General features: G+C 41.6%; 1 protein-coding gene and 1 long non-coding RNA gene across 3 annotated transcripts; one reads left to right on the top strand and one right to left on the bottom strand.

Moving 5' to 3' along the window:
- Positions 1 to 22: 22 nt before the first annotated feature.
- Positions 23 to 6,881, bottom strand: LOC140596275 (uncharacterized). 2 transcript variants are annotated; one of them, XR_011998321.1, is made up of 5 exons: positions 6,786 to 6,881; positions 6,269 to 6,459; positions 2,540 to 2,670; positions 820 to 1,279; positions 23 to 210 (listed from the first exon to the last, which is right to left on the bottom strand). It is a non-coding gene; the product is annotated as an uncharacterized lncRNA (long non-coding RNA). The 2 variants fall into 2 exon arrangements; XR_011998322.1 differs by having other exon boundaries at positions 923 to 1,279.
- Positions 6,882 to 7,371: 490 nt separating this feature from the next.
- ARMCX2 (armadillo repeat containing X-linked 2) lies at positions 7,372 to 10,507 on the top strand. The gene is made up of 3 exons (XM_026006618.2): positions 7,372 to 7,435; positions 7,752 to 7,824; positions 8,157 to 10,507. The coding sequence occupies exon 3, from the start codon at positions 8,284 to 8,286 to the stop codon at positions 10,093 to 10,095; it is 1,812 nt and encodes a 603-aa protein (XP_025862403.1). The 5' UTR covers positions 7,372 to 7,435; positions 7,752 to 7,824; positions 8,157 to 8,283; the 3' UTR covers positions 10,096 to 10,507.
- Positions 10,508 to 27,259: the final 16,752 nt, after the last annotated feature.

The raw sequence follows: 27,259 nt of genomic DNA, 5'->3' as shown, positions 1-27,259 counted from the left end.
GAGAGAAAGACAAGGAATGGTAATTATTGATGGCTTATTTTATTTTCTTCCTTCTAGTTTTCTGTACTTTCTAAACTTTTTGTAGGCAGGATTAATGTCTTTTGAATCAGTTGGTTGCTTCTTGTTCTGCTCTCCATCACAGTTCAGTTGGTAGATGTAGTATCAGGTGCCAGCCCCAATCACCAGTCCCTCTGCCATCAAGCCCAAATTCTAAAAAAAAAAAAAAAAAAAAAAAAAAAAGCCCAAATTCTGGGAACGGCCCGTACTGCAGCTGCTTCAAAAATATCAGGGGTTTCACCCAGGCTATTGAGAACGTTTTGGAGGCTGGAATCTAAAAAAGCAGTCAAGTGGGATCTAAGGGGTCTGAGTGTTTGGGGAGGAGGAAAAACAGAAATGAGGCATTGACCTTCTTTTGCATCCCCATCCCATCACTAAGGGGTAGACTGGCAGACATGGATAGACCAAAGCCAAAAGCAGACATGAACAGGAGGCTAGGGATTTAAAGCTCCAGTGGATGCGCCAACACCCAAATGTGGGTCCAAACCCCGACCTTTCTCTGTTCCAGATCCAAGCTGTCAGACCTATCCCTCACCTCACGGTGCCCCCATCTCTCTGCTCCCTGATAACTACTTCCTCCCCTTTGTCTCTAAAGTCACCTAAGCCAAGCACTTCTGCTGCTGGTACTGCCCCGCCTTTTACTTGGCATGATAAAGAGGCTGGGTTCCGGTGTCCGCATAGGGAAACACAAAAGTGCCTCCAAATCAGCAATTGTGCTGCTACCCTCCACCCTCACTCCAGGAGTTTTCAATCAACACCCACCCTCACACCGACATACAGGAATCAGGAATGGTTTCCTCTTCGTCCTCCTCCTCCATCCTTGCCCACAATCACGCCACCTCCAAGGAAACAGGGAGGTGGTTACCTGAGCAGAACCGCTGTCTGGACCAAGACTTCAGTACATAGGCTCCTGGTCACGTGAGGCTACGTCACTGGTGAGTTCAGGTCCCAAATGTCCCCTCCTATTATTAGCAAAGTGGAATGCGACTCGCCTCTTCCACCACCACCACCACCGTGCTGCCTAGCCACTGTCCCTTTTTTTTAGTCTTTACACACCCAACAAGTGTGTTGTCTTTCTGATGACTGGAAGGGGCAGCATCTTCTCCTGGGCTGCTGACCAATTCTATTGCTTCTCTGGAGGAATGGTCCCATCCTTTTCTCTGTTCCCTCCACCTTGTTTCTTTTGAATCCCTTAAGTTCACATTGGTCTTCCTGAAAATACCTGGAAATGGGGGTGGGGGAAGCAGTGCAGGAAAAGAAGCAGAGAGAAAAAATGAAAATGTTGTTATTTTTTTTATTAGCACTATTCTGTTCCTCTTTTGAAACACTAAGTATGCATCCTTTTTATTGTCAGAAAATAAGAAAAGAAGATTCACTAAAAAAAGACATGTATCATAAACAATTATATTTACTACATAATGAGTTTTGCACATGCCACTCAAATCAATCTTAATTGATCTTAATTTTCTACGTCTTGTCACATGACAAGATCCTGATTAGGCAAATCAGCTATCTGAGGGTTTACAAATCTACTAATGTGGTATAATCAAGTAAGCTTTATTTGTGGAATGCAAGAGACTTGTTCAATGTTGGAAAGCCATTCATTCTTTTATTCAACACATTTATTGAGCACCTACTATATGCCATGCATTGTTCTTGATGCTGTGGTTACAGCAGTAAATAAAACAGACCTCAATCTCTAATCTCATGGTCCTACATTATAGTCAGAGAAACAAACAACAAGCAAGATTAATAAACAAAATATATAGTATATTGTTAGTGATACCTACTAAAAAGAAAAAAAAATTAAAGGCAAGAAAGGAAGATATGAAAAGCTGAGATGGGTTGAACATTTAGATAGTGTGACCTGAGAAGGAATCACTAGGAAGGAAACCTTCGAGTAATGACCTGAATTTAATGAGGAATCTAAGTATGCTGATATTCTGGATAGGAATATTCCAGGTAGGAGAACAAGGAAATGAAAAGGCTCTGTGAAGACAAAAAGCCCAGTATATTCCAAGAACATCAAGAAAGCTAGGATGGCTGAGCTACAGAGAGAATAATAGAAGATGAAGCAGAAAGGTAATAAGGTTGAAGAAGGTAGGGCCTTGTAAGTCCTAGTAAGGACTTTTGCATTTACTCTAACCATCAGGGGATGTGGGGTGGGGCCGAGTTTGAACTTGAGAGATGTGTGGAGAATAGTCTATAGGGGGACTAGAGTGGCAGGGAGACCAATCTATCTAAATCACTGATTGCAACAGCAAACCAAAGGAGAAAAGAAACCTTTCCATCAAAGCATTTGATAAACTTAGCCATTCCTAAATATTTAAAAATTATTAATAAAATAAGAATAGACAGAAACTTAGTTTATACAGTAAAGAATTGTACATAATTTTAAAAATCATTCTTGGTTATATTAAATCAGATATGAAAGAAAAATCCTCCTTATCTTGATAGAGAATATATCAGAGGATCTTCTGACCTGGCAGATTCCTCACTCCTTGTGGGCTACCAGGACCACAGAACATATGACTTGACTTCATCCAGACATTATTTCTTTGTGTTGTTTTTTGTTTTGTTTTTGCAGTACTGGTAAACATAAGTGAAAAAAACCTTCAAAAAGGAGAGAATGACGTTAGTAAATGCAACTCCTTATTAACAATGTATCCTATTTCCAATCTTTCCAGTTACATCCTTCTCTCCCTAACCAGTATCACTTTCAGGTTTTTGCCTTTGAGAACCTTGTTGGGGGCACTTCAGGCAGTAAGGCCGTAAGTAATCTGTCTTTTCTAATCTATCTTTTTCTGCATTTTACAATGAGCAAGTTTTTCAATAATTAGAAACTATCTGAAAATTGGAAATCAATGATTCCATTATTTAATGCATGGAGAAAAAAACATGGATGTGAAGACATCAGAATATTTTATGGGAAATATTAATTTGTGCCTCTATTTTTTGTATTTTTCAAATGTTCTATGAGGCTTTAGTAGTTTAATTCTATGGCAAAAATATCAACCTAAATACTTGGTAAGAGCTCTCCTCAGTCATTAAAATATTTCTTCATACATATTAAAAAAAAGAAAAAGAAAAAAGGAGAGAATATATCAGAAACAGCAAAAGTCACAGTAAATGATGAAACAAAAGAGGCATTCCCATTTTCTTCAAAAATAGGATCAGGAAGCTCTCAGTCACCACCATTTCTCAACATAGAAATGGGGGTTCTGATCAATGTAACACATGCAGAAAAGAAAAGAAAAAAGGTATAAATATCAGAAAGGAAGAAATGAAAAAAATCATCATTTGTAGATGATTATGTATAAATACCTGGAAAAACCAAAAGTATCAACTGAAAACTATTGGAATTAATAAGCCAGATCACAAAAATTGGCAGATACAAAATAAATATATAATAGTAGAACATTTTCCTTAAGCAGAAAATTCCCTATCAGAAATTATAATTGGAGAAAGAATAGCATTTCAGCAACAAAGATTACTAAATACCTAGGAAAAACCTAACACGTCATAGGAATCATTTAGCTGAAGAAACTTATGAAATGAAATTTGAAACATAAAAATAAAAAAAAAAACATAAAAATAGACGAACAAAATGGAGATATACCAGTACTTCTGGAGGGGAAGTCTCAATTTTAAGATGTTAATGTTTTTCAAATTAATCTGCAGATTTGCTACAATTACAATAAAAATTCCAAATGTTTATTATGTGCTTACTGTTGCTAAATCTGGAATTTGATTAATAACCACAAGCGCACCTACTAATATGTGCATATAAAGGACAATGGAAATTGTTAGCAGTGGCTGAGAGTGGAAGAGATATCACAGAGCTCTTTCCTTTTTTTTAAGATTGTATTTATTTATTTGAGAGAGCACGACAAAGATAGCAAAAGAGAGCACAAATGGGGAGGAGAGAGAGAAGCAGGCTCCCCATGGAGCAGGAAGCTCTATTTGAGACTTGACCCTAAGACCCTGGGATCATGGCTAGAGCCTAAGGCAGATGCTTACTGACTGAGCACCCTGGTGCCCCACACAGAGCTCTTTCTCTGTATACTTTACATATTTCTTTATTATTCTGAATATTTGTAACCATTAATATATGTTACCTTTTTCACCAGAAAAAAAAAAACCAGAAGCTTCCTAATCTGGATGATTATATATAACACTCTCTAAGCCATTGTATCAGTTCTTAATATCTAGGGGAGCAGTTACAGACCCTTTGAGAAACTGATGAGGTCAATGGCCTCTATTCCCTCGCCAAAAAAAATGCACTTAGTCACACACCCACTCACAAACAAAACCTTGTGTACAATTTCAGGTACAGCACAGAGGCAGCTCCTTGAGAAAGCCTACTCAAGGAGATTAATCAGTATGGTCAGGGGGGAGACCCCTTGGGGCCTGAGCACACATCTGGCCAGGGGGCAGCAAAGTGGGTGTGGGCTGCAGGCAGTGACCCTACAGCAAGGCTAGGTTCTCCCTGGGTGCCCTGTGGCAAGGAGGCCAGAGGTAAGAGGCCCAGCTGGCTGCGCCTCTCAAGCCAGGTGGTAGCAGCAGACGGTGTTAGGAGCAATGTTAATAAGGCACCAAGATCAAGGGCAGAACAGGCAGACCTGAGTGCTTCCTCCAGCCAGCAATCACTTCTTCGTGGAAACCCACAGCTGCAGGGATATGTGGGAACAGCAGTCCCTTCTACATCCCTGAGGGAATTTGGGAGGGGGGAGGAAGAAAGGGAAGAAGCCAAAGACAGTTACTCAAGTTGGTCCCCTGAGTAAGTGTGGCATTTACCTTGTTGGTCACCTGTCCATGTGTACTTTTAGAGTGAGCAACAGAATCAAGAAGCTGAATGCAGGGAATAAGAGGCTCTGGAATATGGGAGGAGGTAGAGGGGTCAGCATCTCCCCCACCCTTGACAAAACAGGGGGGATTTGGCCATCTCTGCATCCCTTTTTGTCCTTTCCTTGGCCTAACAGCTCTTCCATTTGCCCAGAGCTGATTCATGAAACTGGAACCTAATCCAGGGACAGGTGTTCAAAACTGTCATGGTTACAGCCATTGAATTACAGGAGGTTCACACAGCAGTCAGCAATGGTTTAGGAACATTAAATAAATGTGTTTCTCTAACAGAACAAGGCAGGATCATTTATTTATCCAACTTAAAAGCTGTCCCATAAGGAGAAAAGTAGAATATTTATTTGTCCAAAATAAATAAGATTGGACAACTGAACATCTCCATGGATCAATTGACAGATCACATGAAAACATGCTTATCTTGTTGAGGAAAGTTCAATTTTTAGATGTTCAAATATCTTAGCATGTTCTGAAAACTATTTCCTATGTGGCCAACAGAATTCATTTTCTGCGTGGTAAAAATTAACCAAAATTAATGGTGCCTTCTTCTATTAGTGGGAAATCTTCTTTAGAAATCATGGAGCTCTTTTTTATTGCTGCTTCCCACACTGTGGTATTTTCTTACTGTGATAATAAAGGATAGTAATCGCTTTAAAAAAACAAATCGGAGAAGTGTCACAGAAATACAGACCCCATTCCCACTCCTTGTCTCCTTTCTGACACACTGCCTCTTACCTATTCTGGAGCAGGGGCCAACAGCAAGGGAAAGGGTGGGAACTAGTGGATGAGGGATTGAAGGTGGTGGGAGGGGAGAGTGTCCAGTTGCCCAGGAAAGAAAGAAACAATTCCCCAACACACACACACACAAAAGGAAAAGTTGCCAATAGCCGTCCAAGATGCATCCCATCTCCCGTGTGTAGAAAAAGGCAAATTGTAACACTGGGAGAAGGGGCTACTTTTGGCCTCTGGGACGACAAAGACACCCCCCCCCCCGCCAAAAAAAAATGAGTGACAGGAGCTGATGTGGTGAGGTGGGAGTGGGGCTGAAGGAGGGGGCTTGTGCTCTTGGTGGGAGTGGAAATTGGGGACTCGAGCTTACTGGTGATATAGCCCTCACGTGACCGGGGGCTGACGTGGGCAAAGGTACTTAAAGCCCTGACTGCCGTCCTCCGTCCTCCTCTGGGTACCAACTCTCTTGCGCTGCGCAGTGCCTTGCGTTTAACCCAGGCGAGGAGGAGGAGGACAAAATTCCCCCAGATCCGGGCAGGTGGGTGTGAGGGTGGGCAGAGCCTGGCACTCCTGAAACGGGTAGTTCAGAGATGCGGGAGTCTGAGGCCGCGGGTGCCTTCACCTCGCCCACTCCTGGCTGGCTTTCCAGATCCCCGCGCGGAGTCGCAGCTCATTTTGGTGGGCGGCGGGGAGAGGGGGTGGGGGGAACCTAAAGACTCGGGTATACTTGCGGAGAATCCGCTGACTTCTTCTCCCAGTCAGTGTTTGCTGGTTTTGGTTTTAACACTCAGGCCCCGCACCCCACATCGCGTCCTGTTCAGAGAGGAGAAGGGAAGAGAAATAAACGTGGCAGCGCACAGAAGGCCAGCTGGGTGGTTGGGCAAGGGTTACCGGAGCGGGACGCAATTTGGAGACGAGCCGGCCCGTTCACTCGCACCCTGACTTTGCAGATACCTCCCCTGACTACCCCTTTCCCACCTTCCCACCCCCTGCCCCGGCCGGCCCGCTGCCCTTTGGGGATGCCGCAAAATGGGTGTGCCAGCCTCTGTAGGGGAGATGGCGGGTTTGGCGCTGTCTGGGCTTCACAGGATGGGGGGACCCTGAGAGAAATCGGGTATTAAGCCGTCGTGCTAACTCACAGGCTGCTTTCCAGACACCTCCACCCCACATGGCTCTTCACTCTTGTTAATTCAGTCCTGGAAAGGGAGTTCTCGTACGCTGGAGGGAGACATGGCGGTTATCGGGGGATTTGGGTGGGGGGTGGGAGGCGGAGCCCAGAACGTAGAAACAGTGGAAAATCATGACCCTCAAACCGAAAGGTCAGATCTTGGGTCCCCTTGTTCTGCAGGCTTATGTTAAGTCTGGGGGCTGGGGATCGAAGGACAGGTGGTCTTGGGAGGAAGACACTAGACTGGCAGTCATCCCTCATTCCGCGTCCCATCCAGTTTTTGCTGCACTATCGCCCCGCCCCCTCCCGCTCCGGTGCAGGAGAAGGGGTGTGGCTGTGTGTCCCAGAGAAATGGCGGACGGGCGGAGCAGGGCAAAAGGAAGGAGGGATTGAGTGCCTGAGGAGTCTGCCCCGGGGCAGGAGATTGCTGTGGGTTGGGAGGGGTAAGAAGAGTTCATGGAATTGAAAGATTGTCATTCTGCTGCATGAATACTAGAAGACAGTTATAGGGACTTCTGTCTGAGTTTCCTCCATCCACCAAGCTCTCTGCCCTTCAGTCTGTTCTTAGGATGAAGCTTTCACTGAACTGAAGGAAGAAGAAACAACCCTGAATCCGTGGAGGTCAGTGTTGGGGGTAGGAGGTGTCTGGGAACCCCTTGTGTGTGTATGGCAGAAACCAGAGCAGAGTCTGGGACCAGAGGCTCCTCTTCCCCCATCTTCTCCCTCTTTACAAGACACTCTTGCCTTGAGCCTATCTTTTGGTGCAGAGAAAGAGGTGTGGCACTGGCCTTAATTAATGGTTTGAGGAGGAAGGGTTACAGAGGGAAAGAGAATTCCTGAGAGGGGAAAACTTGGCCCATAAGGATTCAAATCAGGAAAGAAAATGGAATCCAACTACCGAAAATGCCAAAACACTGTTTCTTGGATCTCCCTGCAGGTCTGTCTGAATTTGGGGCCCTGCACAAGTACAGGCCTGATAGAAAAAAGTAAACTGCTCCTGCTTCCAGCAGGTTGGTATGGGCATGATCACCATCTGGGAACCCTTGAGGGTGAGTGTGGGGGATCAGAGCAGCATCTGGGGTTTCTACTGTTTTTCCTGCTCTCCAACAGCTTTCCTAATGTCCTTATGCCTCTCATCTCCCATTTAGGTGCTGGGAAATTGTGTGTTGGCATTGGGTGGGGCCAGCTAGGGATGAAGGTGTAGAAAACCTTAGACAACCTGGGTCCTGTATCAGCACACACAGGCCTTGCCACCTGTGTCTGGGTAGGCTCTCCTCCATAGGCCTGGTTAAGCACAAAGTGAGCCAGAGCCTTAAGCTTCATTTCTGCCCCTTTGTCCCAGGTCCTGCTCGGCTTGCAGTCTGGGCAAAACCTGTGAGCCTGAGTAGAAGTGCCTTGCCCAGACGTGCAAACCGGGTTTAGGCAAGCCAGCTCCACACTGTGGATCAGAGAATTACTCCAGCTGCACCATGAGCCGAGTTCGAGATGCTGGCTGCGTAGCTGCCGGGATAGTGATCGGAGCGAGTGCCTGGTACTGTGTCTACAAATATGCCAGGGGAAGAAACCAGACAAAGAAGAGACTGGCCAAGCCTAAGACCAGGGCTATGGCTGGAACCGGAGCCAGGGCTAGAGCCAGACTAAGAGCTGGATTCACAATTGACCTTGGGCCAGGATTCGGCCCTCCAACCCCAGTCCGCACTCAGGCGGAGAACAGGGCCCAGGAAGAAGCCTCTGCTCTGGACACAGCTGGAGCTGAGGCAGTGGCCCCAGCTGCCACCAGTGCTGAGGTACAAAGTGGGGCAGGACATCAGGTCCAAGAGGCAGAAGGGGCAGGGGCTGGGCCTAAGGCTGAACCAATAATGGGTGCCACAGGGACTTCCTCAATGGCATCACCTCCCAGGGAGGCAGAGGCTTCCGTGGCTGCAGAGGCCCCCACAGTGGCAAGGGCTCCCAAGTTGCCAGAAACCCCTGGCACAGCAGAGGCTCCCGGGGTGCCAACAATGCCTCCAAGGGTGCCAGCGCCTACCGAGGCCACAGCACCTATGGAGGCTGCGGAGGCTCCTGTACCCACACCACCTACTGCTGTTCCAGTGCCTTCTGGGGCTGCAGAGGCTCCTGGGACTTCAGGATCCCCTAGATCAGTGGCACCCTCCAAGAAAGCGACCCCTGGGGCTCATACCGGCGCTATACCTAAGGCTGGGTCAGCGACTGTAGCTGTACCCAAAGGTGGAGCCAAAGGAACCAGGTCTCGGACTGGGGGCAAGGGCAAAGGCAAGAAAAACAAGGTTGAAGTGGATGAATTGGGGCTGGGCTTCCGCCCTGGGGATGGGGCTGCAGCAGCTGCTGCAGCATCCGCTAATGGGGGACAGGCTTTCCTGGCAGAGGTCCCCGATTCTGAGGAAGGGGAGTCCGGGTGGACTGACACAGAGTCAGAGTCAGACTCTGAGCCTGAAACGCAGCAGAGAGGAAGAGGGAGGAGACCTGTCCCCATGCAGAAGCGCCCCTTTCCTTATGAAATAGATGAGATTCTCGGTGTCCGAGACCTCAGGAAAGTCCTTGCGTTGCTTCAGAAATCGGATGATCCTTTCATCCAACAGGTAGCTTTGCTCACCCTGAGCAACAATGCCAACTATTCGTGCAACCAAGACACGATTCGAAAATTGGGAGGCCTCCCGATTATTGCAAACATGATCAACAAAACTGATCCCCACATTAAGGAAAAAGCCTTAATGGCCATGAATAACCTGAGTGAGAACTATGAAAATCAGGGCCGACTTCAGGTCTACATGAATAAAGTGATGGATGATATCATGGCCTCTAACTTGAACTCAGCAGTACAGGTAGTTGGACTGAAATTTTTAACAAACATGACTATTACCAATGACTACCAGCACCTGCTTGTCAACTCGATTGCAAACTTTTTCCGTTTGTTATCTCAGGGAGGTGGAAAAATTAAGGTTGAGATTTTGAAAATACTTTCGAATTTTGCTGAAAATCCAGATATGTTAAAAAAACTGCTCAGCACCCAAGTGCCATCATCATTTAGTTCCCTTTATAATTCTTATGTGGAATCAGAAATTCTTATTAATGCCCTTACTCTATTTGAGATCATCTATGACAATCTCAGAGCAGAGGTATTCAACTACAGAGAATTTAATAAAGGTTCTCTTTTTTATTTATGTACCACATCTGGAGTGTGCGTTAAGAAAATTCGAGCCTTAGCAGATCACCATGACCTCTTGGTGAAAGTGAAAGTTATAAAACTGGTGGACAAATTCTGATTGGCTATGTGCTCTCAAACGACTTGAAGAAATTTCTTGGTGTTCCAGTCTGGAAGCAATGAAAATTGAAAGTTGCTACTTTTCCACTTGTTCATATAGTAAAGGGATCCTTTCAGCCACCAGTTTGAATAATGTATCATACAGAATGATGTTATCTGTGAAGTCTCCAGCTTTCAGCTGAACCATTTTATGAATACCAAATAAATAATCCTCTTAAACTGAAAACACATTTGTGACTTTAATCGTGCTGCTCGAATGGAAATATTTTTACTGGTTCCTCTATGTGAATTGACAGTGAATCTGTCCATCATATATAGCCTACACTTTTATCATTTGTTTTGACTTGAATTTATCCACCAAAGACTTCATTTGTATATCATCAATAAAGGTGTATGTTTTGACTGACAAAAAAGTTCTCATATTTGAATTTTAAATCTAGCTGGAGAGATAAGGTACATTAACACAAATGGTTTACTAAAAGCACTTGGGCATATATTCATTATCAAATATATGCTGTCTGGTTAAATGAAGAAGTTGCTAGAAAGCTTTAAGCTGGGCTCTGAAGGGACAGCATAAGAAAATAATACAGAAAAGCATTTCAGGTGGAGAAAATGTCTTGAACACAGGCAAGAAGTGGGAAATCTGCTCCTGTGATAAGGTAACCAATTTGCCTGAAATGGAAACTGTGGGAAGTGAAAATGAAGGGTTGGGGGGCAACCTGGATGGCTCAGTGGTTTAGCGCCACCTTCAGCCCAGGGCGTGATCCTAGGGACGCGGGATCCAGTCCCATGTCAGGCTCCCTGCATTGAGCCTGCTTCTCCCTTTGCCTGTGTTTCTGCCTCTCTCTCTCTCTTTCTCTCTCATGAATAAATAAATAAAATTTTTTTAAAAAGAAAGAAAGAAAATGAAGGGTGGGGAAGATCCTGAACCCCCCAGTGGAGGTTGAAATATCCTGTCATATCCTGGGAGTTACTGGACATTTTTGACCAAAAGAAAAAGAACCTGGTGGCAATGTGCAAAGTGGATTGGAACTGGGATGGGGTTAGGCATCAAGACTGGAAATGAGGGGCGCTGGGTGGCTCAATCGGTTAAGTGTCTGCCTTTGGCTCAGGTCAAGATCCCAGGGTCCTGGTATAAGCCCCTCATTGCACATTGCGTAGGGCTTCCTGCTCAGCGGGGAGCCTGCTTCTCCCTCTCCCCTGCCCCTCCCCACCACTCGTCTTCTCTCCAGCTCTCTCTCTCTCTCAAATAAATAAAATCTTAAAAAAAAGACTGGAAATGAGAATTGTTGTTAAGAAGTTATGACAAACCAAAAATGAAACAGTGTAAGAATTGTTAGGGAATAGTGGGAACGAAAGATGCTTACGGGGGTAAAAAAAAAAAGGACCTAGATCTGCTACCTGACTTCACTGTAGTTTGACAAAGACAGAGAATTCTATGATCTGGTGCATGTCCTGACATAGAAAGCCCTCTTTCTTGGGCAGTTGTGGTGATCATGAAATGCCAAAGTGAGTTATCATTTCTAATGATGAGACAAAGCATTGTGACACAAAGAATGATTCATCGCCAAGAGTGGTTTTCTTTCCCTAAGGTTAGAGATCTAAGGGGATCCCTGGGTGGCTCAGCAGTAGCACCTGCCTTTGGCTCAGCGGTAGCGCCTGCCTTTGGCCCAGGGCATGATCCTGAGCCCTGGGATTGAGATCCAGTCCCGCATCAGGCTCCCTGCATGGAGCCTGCTTCTCTCTCTCTCTCTCTCTCTCTCTCTCTCTCTCTCTCTCTCATAAAAAAATAAAATCTTTTTTTAAAGAAAGGTTAGAGATCTAGGTCTGTCTTCTCTTAGAAGAGGGGGAGTGGTGAGACCTTTATGGGAATCCCACCCCCACCCCAAATTCATTTAAGAGCAGATTGCATCTTCTTTGTTCTTCTTGGCCCAATGAAGCAATGAAAGTAAAAAATGGGAAAAGTCACAGAGATTTTTCAAACCCAGCCTGCTTTCCTCACACCCCTCACAGAACACTCATTTTTATGCAAGTGTATGGTGGCCTCAAGAAAGAATAGAGATAGGGACTCCTAGGAGGGGTTAACTCAGAAAAGGGACAGATGGGTATTATATATTGGTACAATTTATCTGGAAGGCAATTTGGTAATCTGCATAAGAAGCTATAAAGATTTAGAGAGGAAAACACAGGCAGCAACGTTTTTTGACCTGGGCCACAAAAACTTCTTACTAGACACGTCTCAGGAGGCAAGGGAAACAAAAGCAAAAATGAACTACTGGGACTTTGTCAAGATAAAAAGCTTCTGCACAGCAAAGGAAGCAATCAACAAAACTAAAAGACAACCTATGGAATGGGAGAAGGTATTTGCAAATGACATATCTGATAAAGGGTTAGTAAAGAACTTATCAAACTTAACATCCAAAAAAATAAGTAATCCAGTTAAGAAATGGGTAGAAGACATGAATAGACATTTTTCTAAAGAAGACATCCAGATGGCCAACAGATGCATGAAAAGATGGTCAACATCACTTATCATCAAGGAAATACAAATCAAAACCACAGTGAGATACCACTTCACACCTGTCAGAATAGCTAAAATTAACAACACAGGAAACAACAGATGTTGGCAAAGATGCAGAGAAAGGGGAACTCTCCCGCGCTGATGGTGAGAATGCAAACTGGCACAGCCACTCTGGAAAACAGTATGGAGATTCCTCAAAAGTTGAAAATAGAATTACCCTATGACCCAGCAATTGCACTACTAGGCATTTGCCCAAAGAATACAAAAATACTGATCCAAAGGGGCACATGCACCCCAATGTTTATAGCAGCGTTATCTACAATAACCTAACTATGGAAAGAGCCCAAATATCCATCAACTGATGAATGGACAGAAGATTATTTTTTACCACTTATGTTAGCTAACTAGAATCTAAATAAAAAACCTGAAGTCAAACAAAAAAAAAAAAAAAAGGAAAAAGAAGCTATAAAGATGTATCTACTTTCAGAAAAACATTCCACTTGTAGGATTTTTTTTCCTAAGGAAATAATCAAATAATTTTACACAGAGAAATACACAAGGTATGTTCATTTCAGCACTGTTTCTAAGGAGGAAAAATTAGAAGAAGCTTAAATTTCTAACCCTATGGAACCATCTAAATGATAGGTGGTAGGTCCACACAGTAAAATATTATGCAACTATTAAAAGCTGTGATGTGCTTCTGTATTATTGGCATGAAAAGACATTCATCGTATATGAGTCTGTGGCATCAGTCTAAAAAGGCCCCTGCAACTGAAATTCAGGCAAATTCTTTCAGATGTTCATGTCATCTCCTTGTTTTTTTACACAGAATTGGAATCATATTGCATGTCAGTGGTTCTCAATGTATAGCCCACAAACCATTGCAGGTCCCTGAAACTGTAAGGTCAAAATTATTTTCAAAACAATTCAACATGGTATTTGCTCTTTTCACTAGGTTGACATTTACATTAATGCTACAAAAGCAATGGTGGGTAAAACTGCTAGAGACTTACCATAGCCAAACTGTACTAGCAGCAATCGACTTTTTTACAGCCACATATTCAAAAAAACTTTTTTAATCCGGCTTCATTTTAAAATGTTGTGAAAAAAGTCCTTATTTATAATAAATTACTAATTTTATTCAATCTCAATTCTTGAGTGCATGTTTTTTTTATATCCTCTGTGATAAAGTGGGAAGTGTGCACGAAGCACTTCTGCTGCATAGCTTAAAACAATGGTTGTCTTGAACAATATATTTGCATGATCATTTGAGTTATGCCCTGAATGAGCTGTTTTTCTGTATAGAGCATCATTTTTACTTGAAGGAATGACTGGCAGAAAAACTCCAGTTTTTCAGACTTGGATATTGAGCATTTTCTTTAAAATGAAAGTGTGGGGGCGCCTGGGTGACTCAGTCTGTTAAGTGTCTGCCTTCAGCTCAGGTCATGATCCCAGGAGCCTGGGATCCAGCCCCTCAGGGGGCTCCCTGCTCAGTGGAGAGTCTGCTTCTCCCTTTCTCTCTCCCTCTGCCTCTTCCCCTGCTGTCCTCTCTCTCTCTCTCTTTCTTGATCTCTCCCTCTCTCTCAAATAAATAAATAAATAAAATCTTTTTTATTTTTTATTTTTATTTTTATTTTTTTTTAGTAAAACAGGATACAACTTTACTCAATTTCATAATATGTTTTTAAAATCGTTTGTATCTCCTTGGTGTTGGTAGTGATCTCTCCTTTCTCATTCATGATTTTATTAATTTGAGTCTTCTCTCTCTTCTTTTTAATAAGGTTGGCTAATGGTTTATCTATCTTATTAATTCTTTCAAAGAACCAACTCCTGGTTCTGTTGATCTGTTCCACAGTTCTTTTGGTCTCGATTTCATTTAGTTCTGCTCGAATTTTAATTAACTGTCTTCTTCTGCTGGGGGTGGGGTCCATTTGTTGCTTTTTCTCTAGTTCCTTTATGTGTAAGGTGAGCTTTTGAATTTGAGTTCTTTCCAGTTTTTGAATGGATGCTTGTATTGCAATGTATTTCCCCCTCAGGACTGCTTTTGCTGCATCCCAAAGATTTTGAACGGTTGTATCTTCATTCTCATTAGTTTCCATGAATCTTTTTAATTCTTCCTTAATTTCCTGGTTGACCTTTTCATCTTTTAGCAGGATGGTCCTTAACCTCCACGTGTTTGTGGTCCTTCCAAACTTCTTGTTGTGATTTAGTTCTAATTTCAAGGCATTATGGTCTGAGAATATAGAGGGGACTATCCCGATCTTTTGGTATCGGTTCAGACCCGATTTGTGACCCAGTATGTGGTCTATTCTGGAGAAAGTTCCATGTGCACTTGAGAAGAATGTGTATTCAGTTGAGTTTGGATGTAAAGTTCTGTAGATATCTGTGAAATCCATCTGGTCCAGTGTATCATTTAAAGCTCTCGTTTCTTTGGATATGTTGTGCTTAGAAGACCTATCTAGTATAGAGAGAGCTAGATTGAAGTCACCAAGTATAAGTGTATTATTATCAAAGTGTTTCTTCAGTTTGGTTATTAATTGGTTTAAATATGTGGCAGCTCCCACATTCGGGGCATATATATTGAGGATTGTTAAGTCCTCTTGTTGGATAGATCCTTTGAGTATGAGATAGTGTCCCTCTTCATCTCTCACTATAGTCTTCGGGGTAAATTTTAATTTATCTGATATAAGGATGGCTACCCCTGCTTTCTTTTGAGGACCATTTGAATGGTAAATGGTTCTCCAACCTTTTATTTTCAGGTTGTAGGTGTCCTTCTGTCTAAAATGAGTCTCTTGTAGACAGCAAATAGATGGGTCCTGCTTTTTTATCCAGTCTGAAACCCTGCGCCTTTTGATGGGGTCATTAAGCCCGTTCACGTTCAGAGTTACTATTGACAGATATGAGTTTAGTGTCATCATATCTATTCAGTCCTTGTTTTTGTGGATTGTTCCACTGGACTTCTTCTTAAAGGGGAATTTTAAGAGTCCCCCTTAAAATTTCTTGCAGAGCTGGTTTGGAGGTTACATATTCTTTCAGTTCCTGCCTGTCTTGGAAGCTCTTTATCTCTCCTTCCATTTTGAATGAAAGCCTTGCTGGATAAAGTATTCTTGGTTGCATGTTCTTCTCAATTAGGACTCTGAATATATCCAGAAAGGCGGGGATGCCCTCAGGCTCCCTGGGACAGTAACAGAGGAACTGCGCCCCGGGGAGATGCGCCGAGCTCCCTAAGGGCTGCAGCGAGCACGGCGGGACCCGGAGCAGCTCGGAGGGGCTCGGGCTGCGGCTCCGCGGAGGGGGCTGCGGGGCGGGAGCGGGAATCCAACAGCGCAGGCTCCGGAGCACAGGGCGCCGGGACACAGCCCAGGATCCGGCCTCCCCCCGGGACAGGCAGAGGCCGGGAGGGCCCAGGACAGCGAGGACGCTCCTGCCCCGAGCTGAGCAGATCAGCGGCCCCGCCCGGGAGCCCCCAGGCCCTGCAGACGGAGAGCCCCGGAGCTACTGCGGGAGCTGACTCCAGGTCTCCAGAGCTGCCGCCCCGCCACTGTGGCTTCCTCCCGGGGCCTCACGGGGTGAACAACCCCCACTGAGCCCTGCACCAGGCAGGGGCAGAGCAGCTCCTCCAAGTGCTAACACCTGAGACTCAGCACAGCAGGCCCCTCCCCCAGAAGACCAGAGAGATGGACCAGTTCCAGGGGAAGTCAAGGGACTTAAAGTATACAGAATAGGAAGATACTCCCCCGTGGTTTTTTGTTTTTGTTTTTTTGTTTTGTTTTGTTTTGTGCTTTTTTTTCTTTCTTTCTTCTTGATTTCTGAATAAAATCTTTTTTAAAAATGAACGTGGGCAGCCCTGGTGGCTCAGCAGTTTAGCGCCGCCTTCAGCCCAGGGCCTGATCCTGGAGACCCAGGATCGAGTCCCACGTCAGGCTCCCTGCATGGAGCCTGCTTCTCCCTCTGACTGTGTCTCTGCCTCTGTGTGTGTGTGTGTGTGTGTGTGTGTGTGTGTCTCATGAATAAATAAATAAAATCTTTAAAATAAATAAATAAATAAATAAATAAATAGTGAACCTTCAAGGAAAACAATTGATTATATTTGTCACCAACAATAAAACTTTCAAACAAAATCAAAATTTGGAAAATCTGCATCCACAACCACAGCCTAAGGACTTCTGAAGAAATCAGCGGTGATAATGATAATGGGTGAAAGGTTTTTTCCTCCTTTTTGGAGTGAAATGATAGAGGACTCAAAGTTTTACTTGGTTGATCGTCCTTGATTTTACTATGACCACCGTAATTCATATGACGTCAAACCTAAGGCCATTTAATAAAGAAGATCATTGCTGTAGTAACAGGGTGATCCTGGGTGAAGCTAAACCCAAGATTGTTGGAACCCTTAGTAAGGAGAATATGAAAAGCTGTCAATTCTGGAACAATAATATCTTCTGGGCAAGATAGAGTTGGTGTCTGAGCTCATATCCCAAAGATGGATGCATCAACATCTCTTGGTTCCATCCCAGCTATTAGGGTAATCCACCCACCTTCCTTCACTCTGATTAGCAGTGGAAACGTCCATCCACTTCAGATGAAACCTATCCCCACACAGAGACATGTAAGTTTGGCCTTATGAATGAGCTAAGAATCACACAATATGCAAATATTTCATTTCCTGATATCTGAGTTCTTGCATCTTAAATCACATTGCATATGAAAGTTCAACAGCATAGCCCTGGTGTGGCTGAGTCTTAAGAGTAGTTACTTGAAAAGTTTTAACTTATAATAACAAATAGGCACAAAATAATAATAGGTACCAGGAATTGAGCACCAGCTACATACTATTCTATTATTCCTAAATAATGGTGAAGCATTCCTTAGACCTTCTGTACTGTAGTTTTTAGCTTTTACATTGTATGTCCAGGGCATGGATGAAGTGGGACAATCCTTACAACCATGTTTGGACTAAACAGTCCTGCTTTCCTTGCTCTAATTAATTGGTCTGGGTAAACAATCGGATCATGAAGTGATCATGTTCTTTTTCTTTAATAATATGAAATAAATGCAAGAACTGGGAATACATTGTTGTTATTTTAGTGGTAGAACACAAGGATGAAGTGATACAAACTGCTACTTTTGGAATCCCTAGAGCTGCACTTGTTTCCACCTTTTATCAGGTCAGGATATTCAGTTTTTCCACTACTTGTAAGATATAGCACAGTATCTTTCCTTATATTCCTTTTGTGTGCATAAACAAATGGCTACAGACTAAAAGTAAGCCAGAAACAGGGTAGTAAACAATAGAATCTCAAGAAAACATAGGGTATTTGAGTTGAGATGGGAAAAGTACAAATGAAGCTTCCTTCCACAATCTGGGGTTGAAAACTAATAGCCTACAATTAACAATAGGTTCTACATGACAAGGTGGTCGTTCCTATGGAATGACTTCATAGAGAAAAGGAATTAGGTGGGATCAGATGTTTGTTTCTAAGGACACTGAAAAACCTCCAGTGAAAACAATGAGTAGACTAAATTATGGAATACCTGATTCAATGTAAAAGATAAAATAGAGCCATTACAAAAATCTCCTCCCACTTAAAGCTGTCAGACCAAGACAACTTGAAAAATGAGTTTAGAAATTGGTCTATTACCTAAACGTAGTAACAGTTGAATTCACCACTTTACCACATTTCCTTAGTGAAACTGGGAACACTGGTAGCTGAACTAAGTTATATGGAAAATCCTGACCCTTTCCAGGCCTTTAAAAAATAGTTCCCACTAAGCCCTACTTATAAGAAAATAAATAAAAATTTCTCTCATATTTCTCATTGAGGCTCACATTTTGAAATATTAAAACCTCTTAGGTCTGATGGTGATGCTGCACTATCAGAACAAAATAGAGAATTATATATTTTGAGGGTGCCTAAGAACATAAGTATTATCGGTCCATATTAATTGCATTTGGGGCTGTCATCTATTATTTATATACTGATTAGCTCTAGACTTAAATTAGAATTAAATGATAAAATTTCAGAAGTGACCACTAAAATAATAGTGTATAATGTCTAAGGCAGTAAAGAAAAAATGCACTAACAAAAAATCCAAAGGAAGGTAAGAAATGAGAAATGTGGAGCCTCAAAAAAGTAAGACAAATAGAAGGCACAATAGTTTGCATGTATTAGTAATCATAATAAGTGAAAACGAGCTAAACTTAGTAGTTTATTTTTTAAAATATTTTATTTATTTATTCATGAGAGAGAGAGAGAGAGAGAGGGAGAGAGAGGCAGAGACACAGGCAGAGGGAGAAGCAGGCTCCATGCAGAGAGCCCGATGCGGAACTCCGTCTTGAGACTCCAGGATTACGCCCCAGGCCGAAGGCAGGTGCTAAACCACCGCCCAGCTACCCAGGGGATCCCCTAAACTTAATAGTTTAAAGATGTTACCAGATTTTTAAAAATCCAGTCACATGGTAAAGAATAAGTATACAGAAACTTGGAAGGTAAAAGGATACAAAAATATACTATACAAGTACTAACCAAAAGAAAGTTGGCATAGCCAAATTAATATTAGACAAAATAGATTTTAAGACAAAAAGCATTATTAATGATAAAAATAGGTGAATGGTTAAACAAACTGTACATCTATATCATGAAATACTATTCAGCAATAAAAATGAATGAATTACAAGGGGTACTGGAAGGGGAGGTGGGCGGGGGGATGGGGTGACTGAGGGGAGCACTTGACAGGATGAGCACTGGGTGTTATACTATATATTGCAAATCGAACTCCAATAAAAAACATACAAAAAATATAAATATAAAAAATAAAAAAGAATGAACTATTAATTGACAGAACTTAAATGAACTTCAGGAGCATCATACTGAGTGGAAAAAAAAGTCAGTCTCAAAAAGTCACATACCATATAATTCCATTTATAAAGATTCTTGAAATGAAAAAAATTGAAGTGATGGAGAACAGATTAGTGGTTTCTAGGCATTAAGGGATGATGGGGAGGAGAATGTGTGTGAATAGAAAGAGGTAACACAAAGGAGATCTTTGCAGTGATGGAATAATTCTGTATCTTGATTGAAGTGGTGTGATAAAATAGTGTAAAACTATGCATACACATTGTACTAGCATCTGTTTCCTAATTTTGTTATCATACTATAGTTATGTAAGGTGTAACCATTGGGGGAAACTCTGTGAAGGGTATGGAAGACCTCACTATACTGTCTTTGCAACTCCCTGTAAGTCTATTATTATTTCAAGATAAAAGTTTTCTTGAATGATGGTAAAAGTTTCAATTCACCAAAAAAAAAAATTCCAAGTGTTTGGGCATTTAATAAGGTAACTTCGAAATATATAAAGAAAAATGTTACAGAACTATAAAAAGAAATGAACAAACCAACAATCACATGAGAAAATTCAACATACTACTCTAAAGTATTTTAAGGACAAGGAGAAAAAAAGGTAAAGATATAGAATAGTTAACAATGCAATCAACAACTGATTTAATGGACATATACAGAATCCCGCACCCAATAATGGGAATACACTTTCTTCTTAAGCTAGATAGAACATTTATAATAATTAATCATGTACTTGGCTGTAAAGCAAGTCTCAACAAATTTCTAAGAATCAGTATTATAAAGATTATCTTATCTGACCAAATGCAATTAGGATAGAAATCAATAACAGGATAACATTTTTAAAAACTCACGTGCTTGGAAATTTTAAAATATGCTTCTAAATAACTCATGAGTTAAAAAGGAAGCATAATGGAAATGTTTAAATACTGAGAACTGAATGATAATTAAAATACTGAAGATCAAATTTATGGAATTCAATAAAAACTATATCAGGGAAATTTATGGTCTAAAATTTTTATGTTATGTGATACGTTTAGTATAGGCAAATCTATAGAGGCAGAAAGTAGAATTGTGGTTGATGAGGGCTGGAGGGACAATGGAGGAGAGATGACGAATGACAGCTAGTGGGTACAGCTTTTCCGGGGGGAGTGACAAAAATGTTTTAAAATTTATCATGGTGGGGGCACCTGGGTGGCTCAGTGGGTGAGCATCTACCTTTGGCTCAGGTCATGTTTCCTGGGTTCTGGGATCGAGTCCTACATCAGGCTTCCCCCAGGGAGCCTGCTTCTCCCTCTGCCTATGTCTCTGACTCACTCTGTGTCTCTCACGAATAAACAAATAAAATCTTTGAATAAATTTTATAAATAAATAAATAAATAAATAAATAAATAAATAAATAAAATTTATCATGGTGATGGTTGCACAACCCTGTGAATATACTTTAAAAATGTTGAATCATACACATTAGTTAATTGTTTTATATATGAATTATCTCTCAAAAAAGCTGTTCTTTTTTTTTCAAAAAAGCTGTTCTTATATTAAAATCTTATGTTAGACTTAAAAAAACAATGAAACATCCATAAGCTAAGCATCCGAATTAAGTTAGGAAAAAACACTAAGAGAATAAGCCTAAAGATAGAAGAATGGAAAAGACAAGAGCAAAAGGTAGATAAAACAGAAAGCAAAAATACATTAGACAGAATTAACAGAATCAAAAGTCATTCCTTTTCATGGTATAATAAGAAAGGCAAACCTTTGGTGAGACTAATCACGACAAAAATATAAGTAAACAATAATGCATAAGCAGAGATTTTGAAAGATAATACTACGACTAACTTTATGATAATAAATTTGAAAACATGGATGAAATTGATGAATTCCTTGAAAAATAGAACTTACCAAAACTTACTCGAAAAGAAAAAGAAAACCCAAAGTGTCCTATAACCATTGAGGAAATAAATAAGTAGTTTTAAAGTCTCTCTACTCCCACAAAAAACCCAGAAGGAATAGATAATTCAGATATTATACAAAATCTTCCAGAGAACAGAAAGAATAATACCCAATGCATTTTATAAGATTAGAACTAACCTGTATTTCAAAAACAGAAAAAGTCAGTATGAAAAAGGAAAATTATAGATATCTCACTTATATATGTGGAAATTTACAACAAAATACTAGCAAGTAGAACCCAGGAAAGTAGAAAAATATGTCACAATCAATATTGGAAAGCAAAATTAGCTTAACATTTAAAAATCTATCAAAGCTTAATTGACACATTCTAATACTTATATGGAAGTACTAAACTTCAAAAATGTTATGTCAATTTTGAGAAATAAGGATAAAGAGGAGATGCTTCTTCTACCAGATAGTAGGATATACTCCAAAACCATATATATTAGTCAGGGTAACAATAAGCTCTGTTGCTTAACAAATGAACCCCACAATCTCAGTGAAATAAACACAGGTTTACTTGTTATTTACATAAAATGTAATAAGGTTTGAGCAGCTCTGCAGTCTTCCATATAGTTACTCACTGATCCAAGGCTTCTTCCATCTTGTGGCTCCTTGACCTTAATACCTGGTCTTTTTTACAGGTGTTTAAACTATCTTGGCCTGGAAGTCATTCACATTATTTTGCTTATAGTACCCTGTTCAGGTCTAGTTATGTGGCCCCAATCCAAAAGCAAGGCAGGCTGGGAAAATAAGGAAGCACAAAGACCATTTGGTGAGTATAAGCTGTCGCTGCCATATCATAGTGATAAAAACAAAATGGAAGAGATAAATAGATAAATGGAAAGACCTAGAGACAGATATAAGTAAATATAGAAACCTATTTTACTATAAAATGGCACCACAAACCCATGGAGAAAGGATGCACAGCTTAATATATGGTATCAAGAAGACTGGCTCACTATTTGGAGAAAAATAAAACTGGACCCCTGCCTAGCACCAAATATAAGATGGCACCAGATGATGAAAGACCTAAATATATGAAAGTTAAACTTATGAAGTCAATAGAACATAGTAGAGAAGAATATCTTTGGGGCCTATAGTTGGATAGCAATGGCTTTTTTAAAAAGATTTTATTTATTTATTTATTTATTTATTTATTTATTTATTTATTTATTTATGAGAAACACAGAGAGAGGCAGAGACATAGGCCGAGGGAGAAGCAGGTTCCCCGCAGGGAGCCTGATGTGGGACTCCATCCCAGAACCTTGAGATCATGACCTGAGCCAAAGGCAGACGCTCAACCGCTGAGCCACCCAGGTGCCCTGGATAACAATGGCTTATACAAAACCTCACAACTACACACCATAAAGCAAAAAAGGGTGACGCCTGGGTGGCTCAGCAGTTGAGCGTCTGCCTGGCTCAGGGCATGATCCTGGGATACGGGATCGAGTCCCACTTGGCTCCTTACAGGGAACCTGCTTCTCCCTCTGCCTGAGTCTCTGCCTCTCTCTCTCTCTCTGTGTCTCTCATGAATAAATAAATAAATAAAATCTTTTTTTAAAAAGCCAAAAAAAAAAAGATTAATAGATTTGATTAAATTAAAAATGAGAATTTCTATTCAATAGAGGACACCAGGAACAAAGGTAATTGATAACAGATAGAAAAAACATATTTGCAATATGTTAAACTAACAAAGAATTAATATCTAGCATAAAGTACTCATGCAAATCAAAAAGAAAAGAATAGGAACACACCACCCTAAATTTGCAAAATATATAACAAGTATACTCAGAGGAGAGGAAAACAAAATCCTTAAAAATACATGAAGAGTTGTTCAAACTCATTATTAATCAGGCAGTTGCTAATTAAAATAAAATTACAAATATATTTACACTTATCTGGTTAGCAATTAGAAAGCTAGGACATGACAATTGTTAGTAAGGGTCCAGAGACATAGGAACTTCAATACACACAGCTGATTAGATTTTAGACTGGAGATGCTATTCCAAAAAACAATCTGACAGTACTTAATCAAATTAATTATAGATATTCCTTATGGCCTAACAATTCTATTTATTTGACATATATTCCAGAACACATTTTACACAGGCATATAAGGGGATATGTTTAATGGCATTCATCACAGTGAGGCAGTATGCAGTTGGAAGCAATCTAGATTTTGTTTCTAGGAAAATGAAGAAGTGAATTAGAGTACATGAACACTGTGATACACCATACAACAGTTAGAAACTACAGACTACGTGTACACAGAGTAACATGTAACATATTTTTTTAAATGCTGCTGAGCAGAAAAAAAAAGGCACAGCACCATACCATTATCTAAATTTAAAATATCAGGCAGCCCGGGTGGCTCAGCGATTAAGCACCTCCTTTAGCCCAGGGCATGATCCTGGAGATCCGGGATCAAGTCCCACGTCAGGCTCCCTGCATGGAGCCTGCTTCTCCCTCTGCCTGTGTCTCTGCCTCTGTGTGTGTGTGTGTGTGTGTGTGTGTGTGTGTGTGTGTGTGTGTGTTTCTCATGAATAAATAAATAAAATCTTTAAAAAATATATCAAAACCAGCCTCCTGAACAGATGAGAGACAGGCCCTGACCCGGGGTGGCATGTATCCTGAGGGGGCCTGGGCCATGCAGGGGCGAGTAACCTCCTTGTTTCTGGTGGCCACCCCTCCCTGGCAGTGATGAGGGCCAGACCCATGCCCCATCTCTCCTCTCTGTTTTTTTTGTGTGTGTGTGAATGTGAGGAGCAGCAATTATCGTTTACTCATTTGACTCAAAATTGCATGTAGGGTTTGGGGGTGTGGGTTTTTAAACACTTTGTTTTCTTTTGGTTTAAAGGAGGACATAGGGACCAACCAGGGCCAGTGCCCAGGGGCCAGGGAATGGTCTGATGGCACCACCTGGTCTGCAGACACCTGTGCTGCTGGAGCTGGGCTGGGCTGGGCTGCTGGTAGTGCTGGGTGGAGTTGGGGGCTGATGGTCTGTGCTCAACTGATTGACAACTGCCATGCACTGTACTACACCCATCCCCAGAGCCTTCCGGGACCATACACTTTGCAGGGCATTTCTCCCTCCAGTCAGGGCCCTGTCTTGCACCTGCCTGGGCAAGTCTCCTCCAAGGAAGTCCCAGGAAGACAGAGACCAGAGAGGGCGTGGGGCCCCCCCTCCCAGCCTGAGCCCTGCCGTCCAAGGTATGGAGGAGGCTCCTATAGAGTCTGGACCGTCCTTGGTCCCTGTCAAACCCCCAGCTGGGGTTGCAGCCCAGAACGCATTCCGTGTGGGGCCAGCACATCCTAGCAGGCAGCCCTTGGCGCCTGCTGCTTCAGGGATGTTCCAACCATCCTCGTTATCTCAAAGCTGCCCTGGCTCCTTGTCTCCCCTCAGCCTGTCTTGGGACCCCATGAGCCTGGCCCCACTCTCATGGAGAACTCAAAGTCTCACTGTATATAACTCCTGGTGACGTTTCCATATTTATAGCACTGGTGAAATTCCACGTGTTTTACACAGAGAACCGCCCCCTCCAACCCTCGACTTTTTCCCACCCCAACAAAAGGTTTTCAGAATCCTTAAGGTTCCTGGGGGTGGGGGGTAGGCGGAAACAGGCTCCAGGATTGTGCATTGTCATGGGCTGCAGCACAGATTCCAAGGAGCAGCTATGGGAGGTCGGGGAGGGAGGGTAATGCAACTTTTTTTTTTTAAGTCATCCCCCAAAAAAGATTTATAAAACAATTATTTAAGATGTTTGGGATTTGCTGACCTTGTTACAGATGTCATGTTAACCGAAGCTCTCCTGTGGTGGGAGCTTGTCATTGTTTACTCATTTATTTACCAACTTCTAGCCTCTGCGTGACAGTGGGCACCTTCCCCCAGCCCCTACCTCTCACTGGGCCCCCGCACCTGTTTTGTGATGTAATTTGGAGGGAGGGGTCTATTCCATGCACATTTTACAGTTACCTCATTTTTTCCATGAATGTATTTGAGAAAATGCTAATATAAAGAGAAAAAAATGGTTCTTAAAGCTTAGATGTGTGGGTTTTTCCCATTCCATTGGATTCACATTGGCTTGTAGCATCTAACATTAGTATGTTGTATTATATATGTGTGTATACTGATTGAAATTTTTAATAGATTTGTACTTTTTAAAAATGAAAGTAGTGTGGTGCTTGGGTGGCTCAATGGTTGAGAGTCTGCCTTCAGCTCAGGGCGTGATCCCCGGGGTGGTGGGATCGAGTCCCACCTCGGGCTCCTTGCATGGAGCCTGCTTCTCCCTCTGCCTCTGCCTCTCTCCCTCTGTGTCTCTCATGAATAAATAAATAAAATCTTTAAAAAATAAAATAAAATGAAAGTTGCTAGTTCTGCTTGACCAAGTAGTGCAATGATTTTTTAAAATATTGTTGCTGATTTTAGAGGGATATTTACTAATAAATGTATGGTGTATATCAAGTATAGCCCCCCAAATAAAAATGCACAAAAATTCATGCATACAAAATAATGTAAGTTTTTAAAGAACTCAAAAATATACACATCAAATATATTAGAACAGTAGCCTCTGGGGAGGAGGATGGAAGTGAGGAATAGGGGTGAAAGCAAACAAAGTAGTAAATGAGTGAATAAAGAGAGGAAGGTTTTGATTTGACCAATGCAGATAGTATGATATGAAGGAAGGAATATAGTTCGTATAATCCTCATCATCTGAAGTCAAAAAAAAAAAAAGAAGGAAGCAAAGAAATCTATTAATGTCATAATAGCATAAAAAGCTAGAACTCTTGTAGCAAAAAACTCAAAAATAGTTTTTTAAAAAGACTCAAAAATAATTTTTGAAAAAATTATTTCTCGCTCACAAAAGAGTCTTAAGTTAATGTTCCAGGTCAGCAGAGAGGTTCTGCTGCCATGGTCATTCAGAGTCCCTCGCTCATTCCATGTTATTATACTCCACTCTCCACTAAGTACTCAGAGTTCTCTCCATTAAACCAGTAGGTAGTGGGGGGAAAGAGCACGGATCGGGCATGGAGTTTTTTGAGGGAGAACTTCACCACTCCTGCAATTCATTGGACTAAACTCAGTCTTACAGCCCCATTCATTCATAAGGGACACTGATCATTGTCATCTAGCTGGTTGCCCAGGAGGAAGCAGACAGTATGGATATCGGGGAACACTAACAGCCTATGCCACAATAAGCAAGAGCTTTGTAAAAGGAGTTATAAAATGTTATTAAAAGATATTAATCATTCAGGATACTGGTCACAGTGCTTGCTTTTCCTGACTCTGGGTAACAGTTTTCGAATGTTTTCAGATTCATTCATACCTTTCTCAGAGCTGATGGGATCCCCAGGGCCCAGACCCCTCTCTCCACCTTCAATCCCACAGGCAGTACTACCTTCCATTTCCCTAGCAACCATGTCCACCCACCAAAATGGAGGGTGGAGTGGGCAGGGATTGGGGCTGGAGAGCTGGCAGGAGGTCAGCAATAGAAGCAGGGAGTGAACATGAGATATTTACTTACTTCCTCATATTTTCCAATACTATTTCAGCCTTTAAAAATAAGCATCAGCATGCAATCATTTTTACCATCAGAAAAAAGGCCATGAAATTATTTTCACTGAAAAAATAACAAGGAATCAATATGAGGAAAAATCTGTCACAAAAAAAATTTTCCAACCTAAGAGGAAGGCATCATTTCAAGTGCCTTAGTCCAATTTTTACAATTGTATCATTTTTCTATGGAAGAAGTATTAATAAACATGCTAAGATATTTAATACATTTTTAGACTGAATCCTTCTAAACAATGAGATTCAACTCTGGACAAAGGGAAGA

The sequence above is a fragment of the Vulpes vulpes genome, chromosome X (genome assembly GCF_048418805.1).
Source record: "Vulpes vulpes isolate BD-2025 chromosome X, VulVul3, whole genome shotgun sequence".
NCBI classification, from domain to species: domain Eukaryota; kingdom Metazoa; phylum Chordata; class Mammalia; order Carnivora; family Canidae; genus Vulpes; species Vulpes vulpes.
This window is presented reverse-complemented; position numbering and strand designations above follow the sequence as displayed.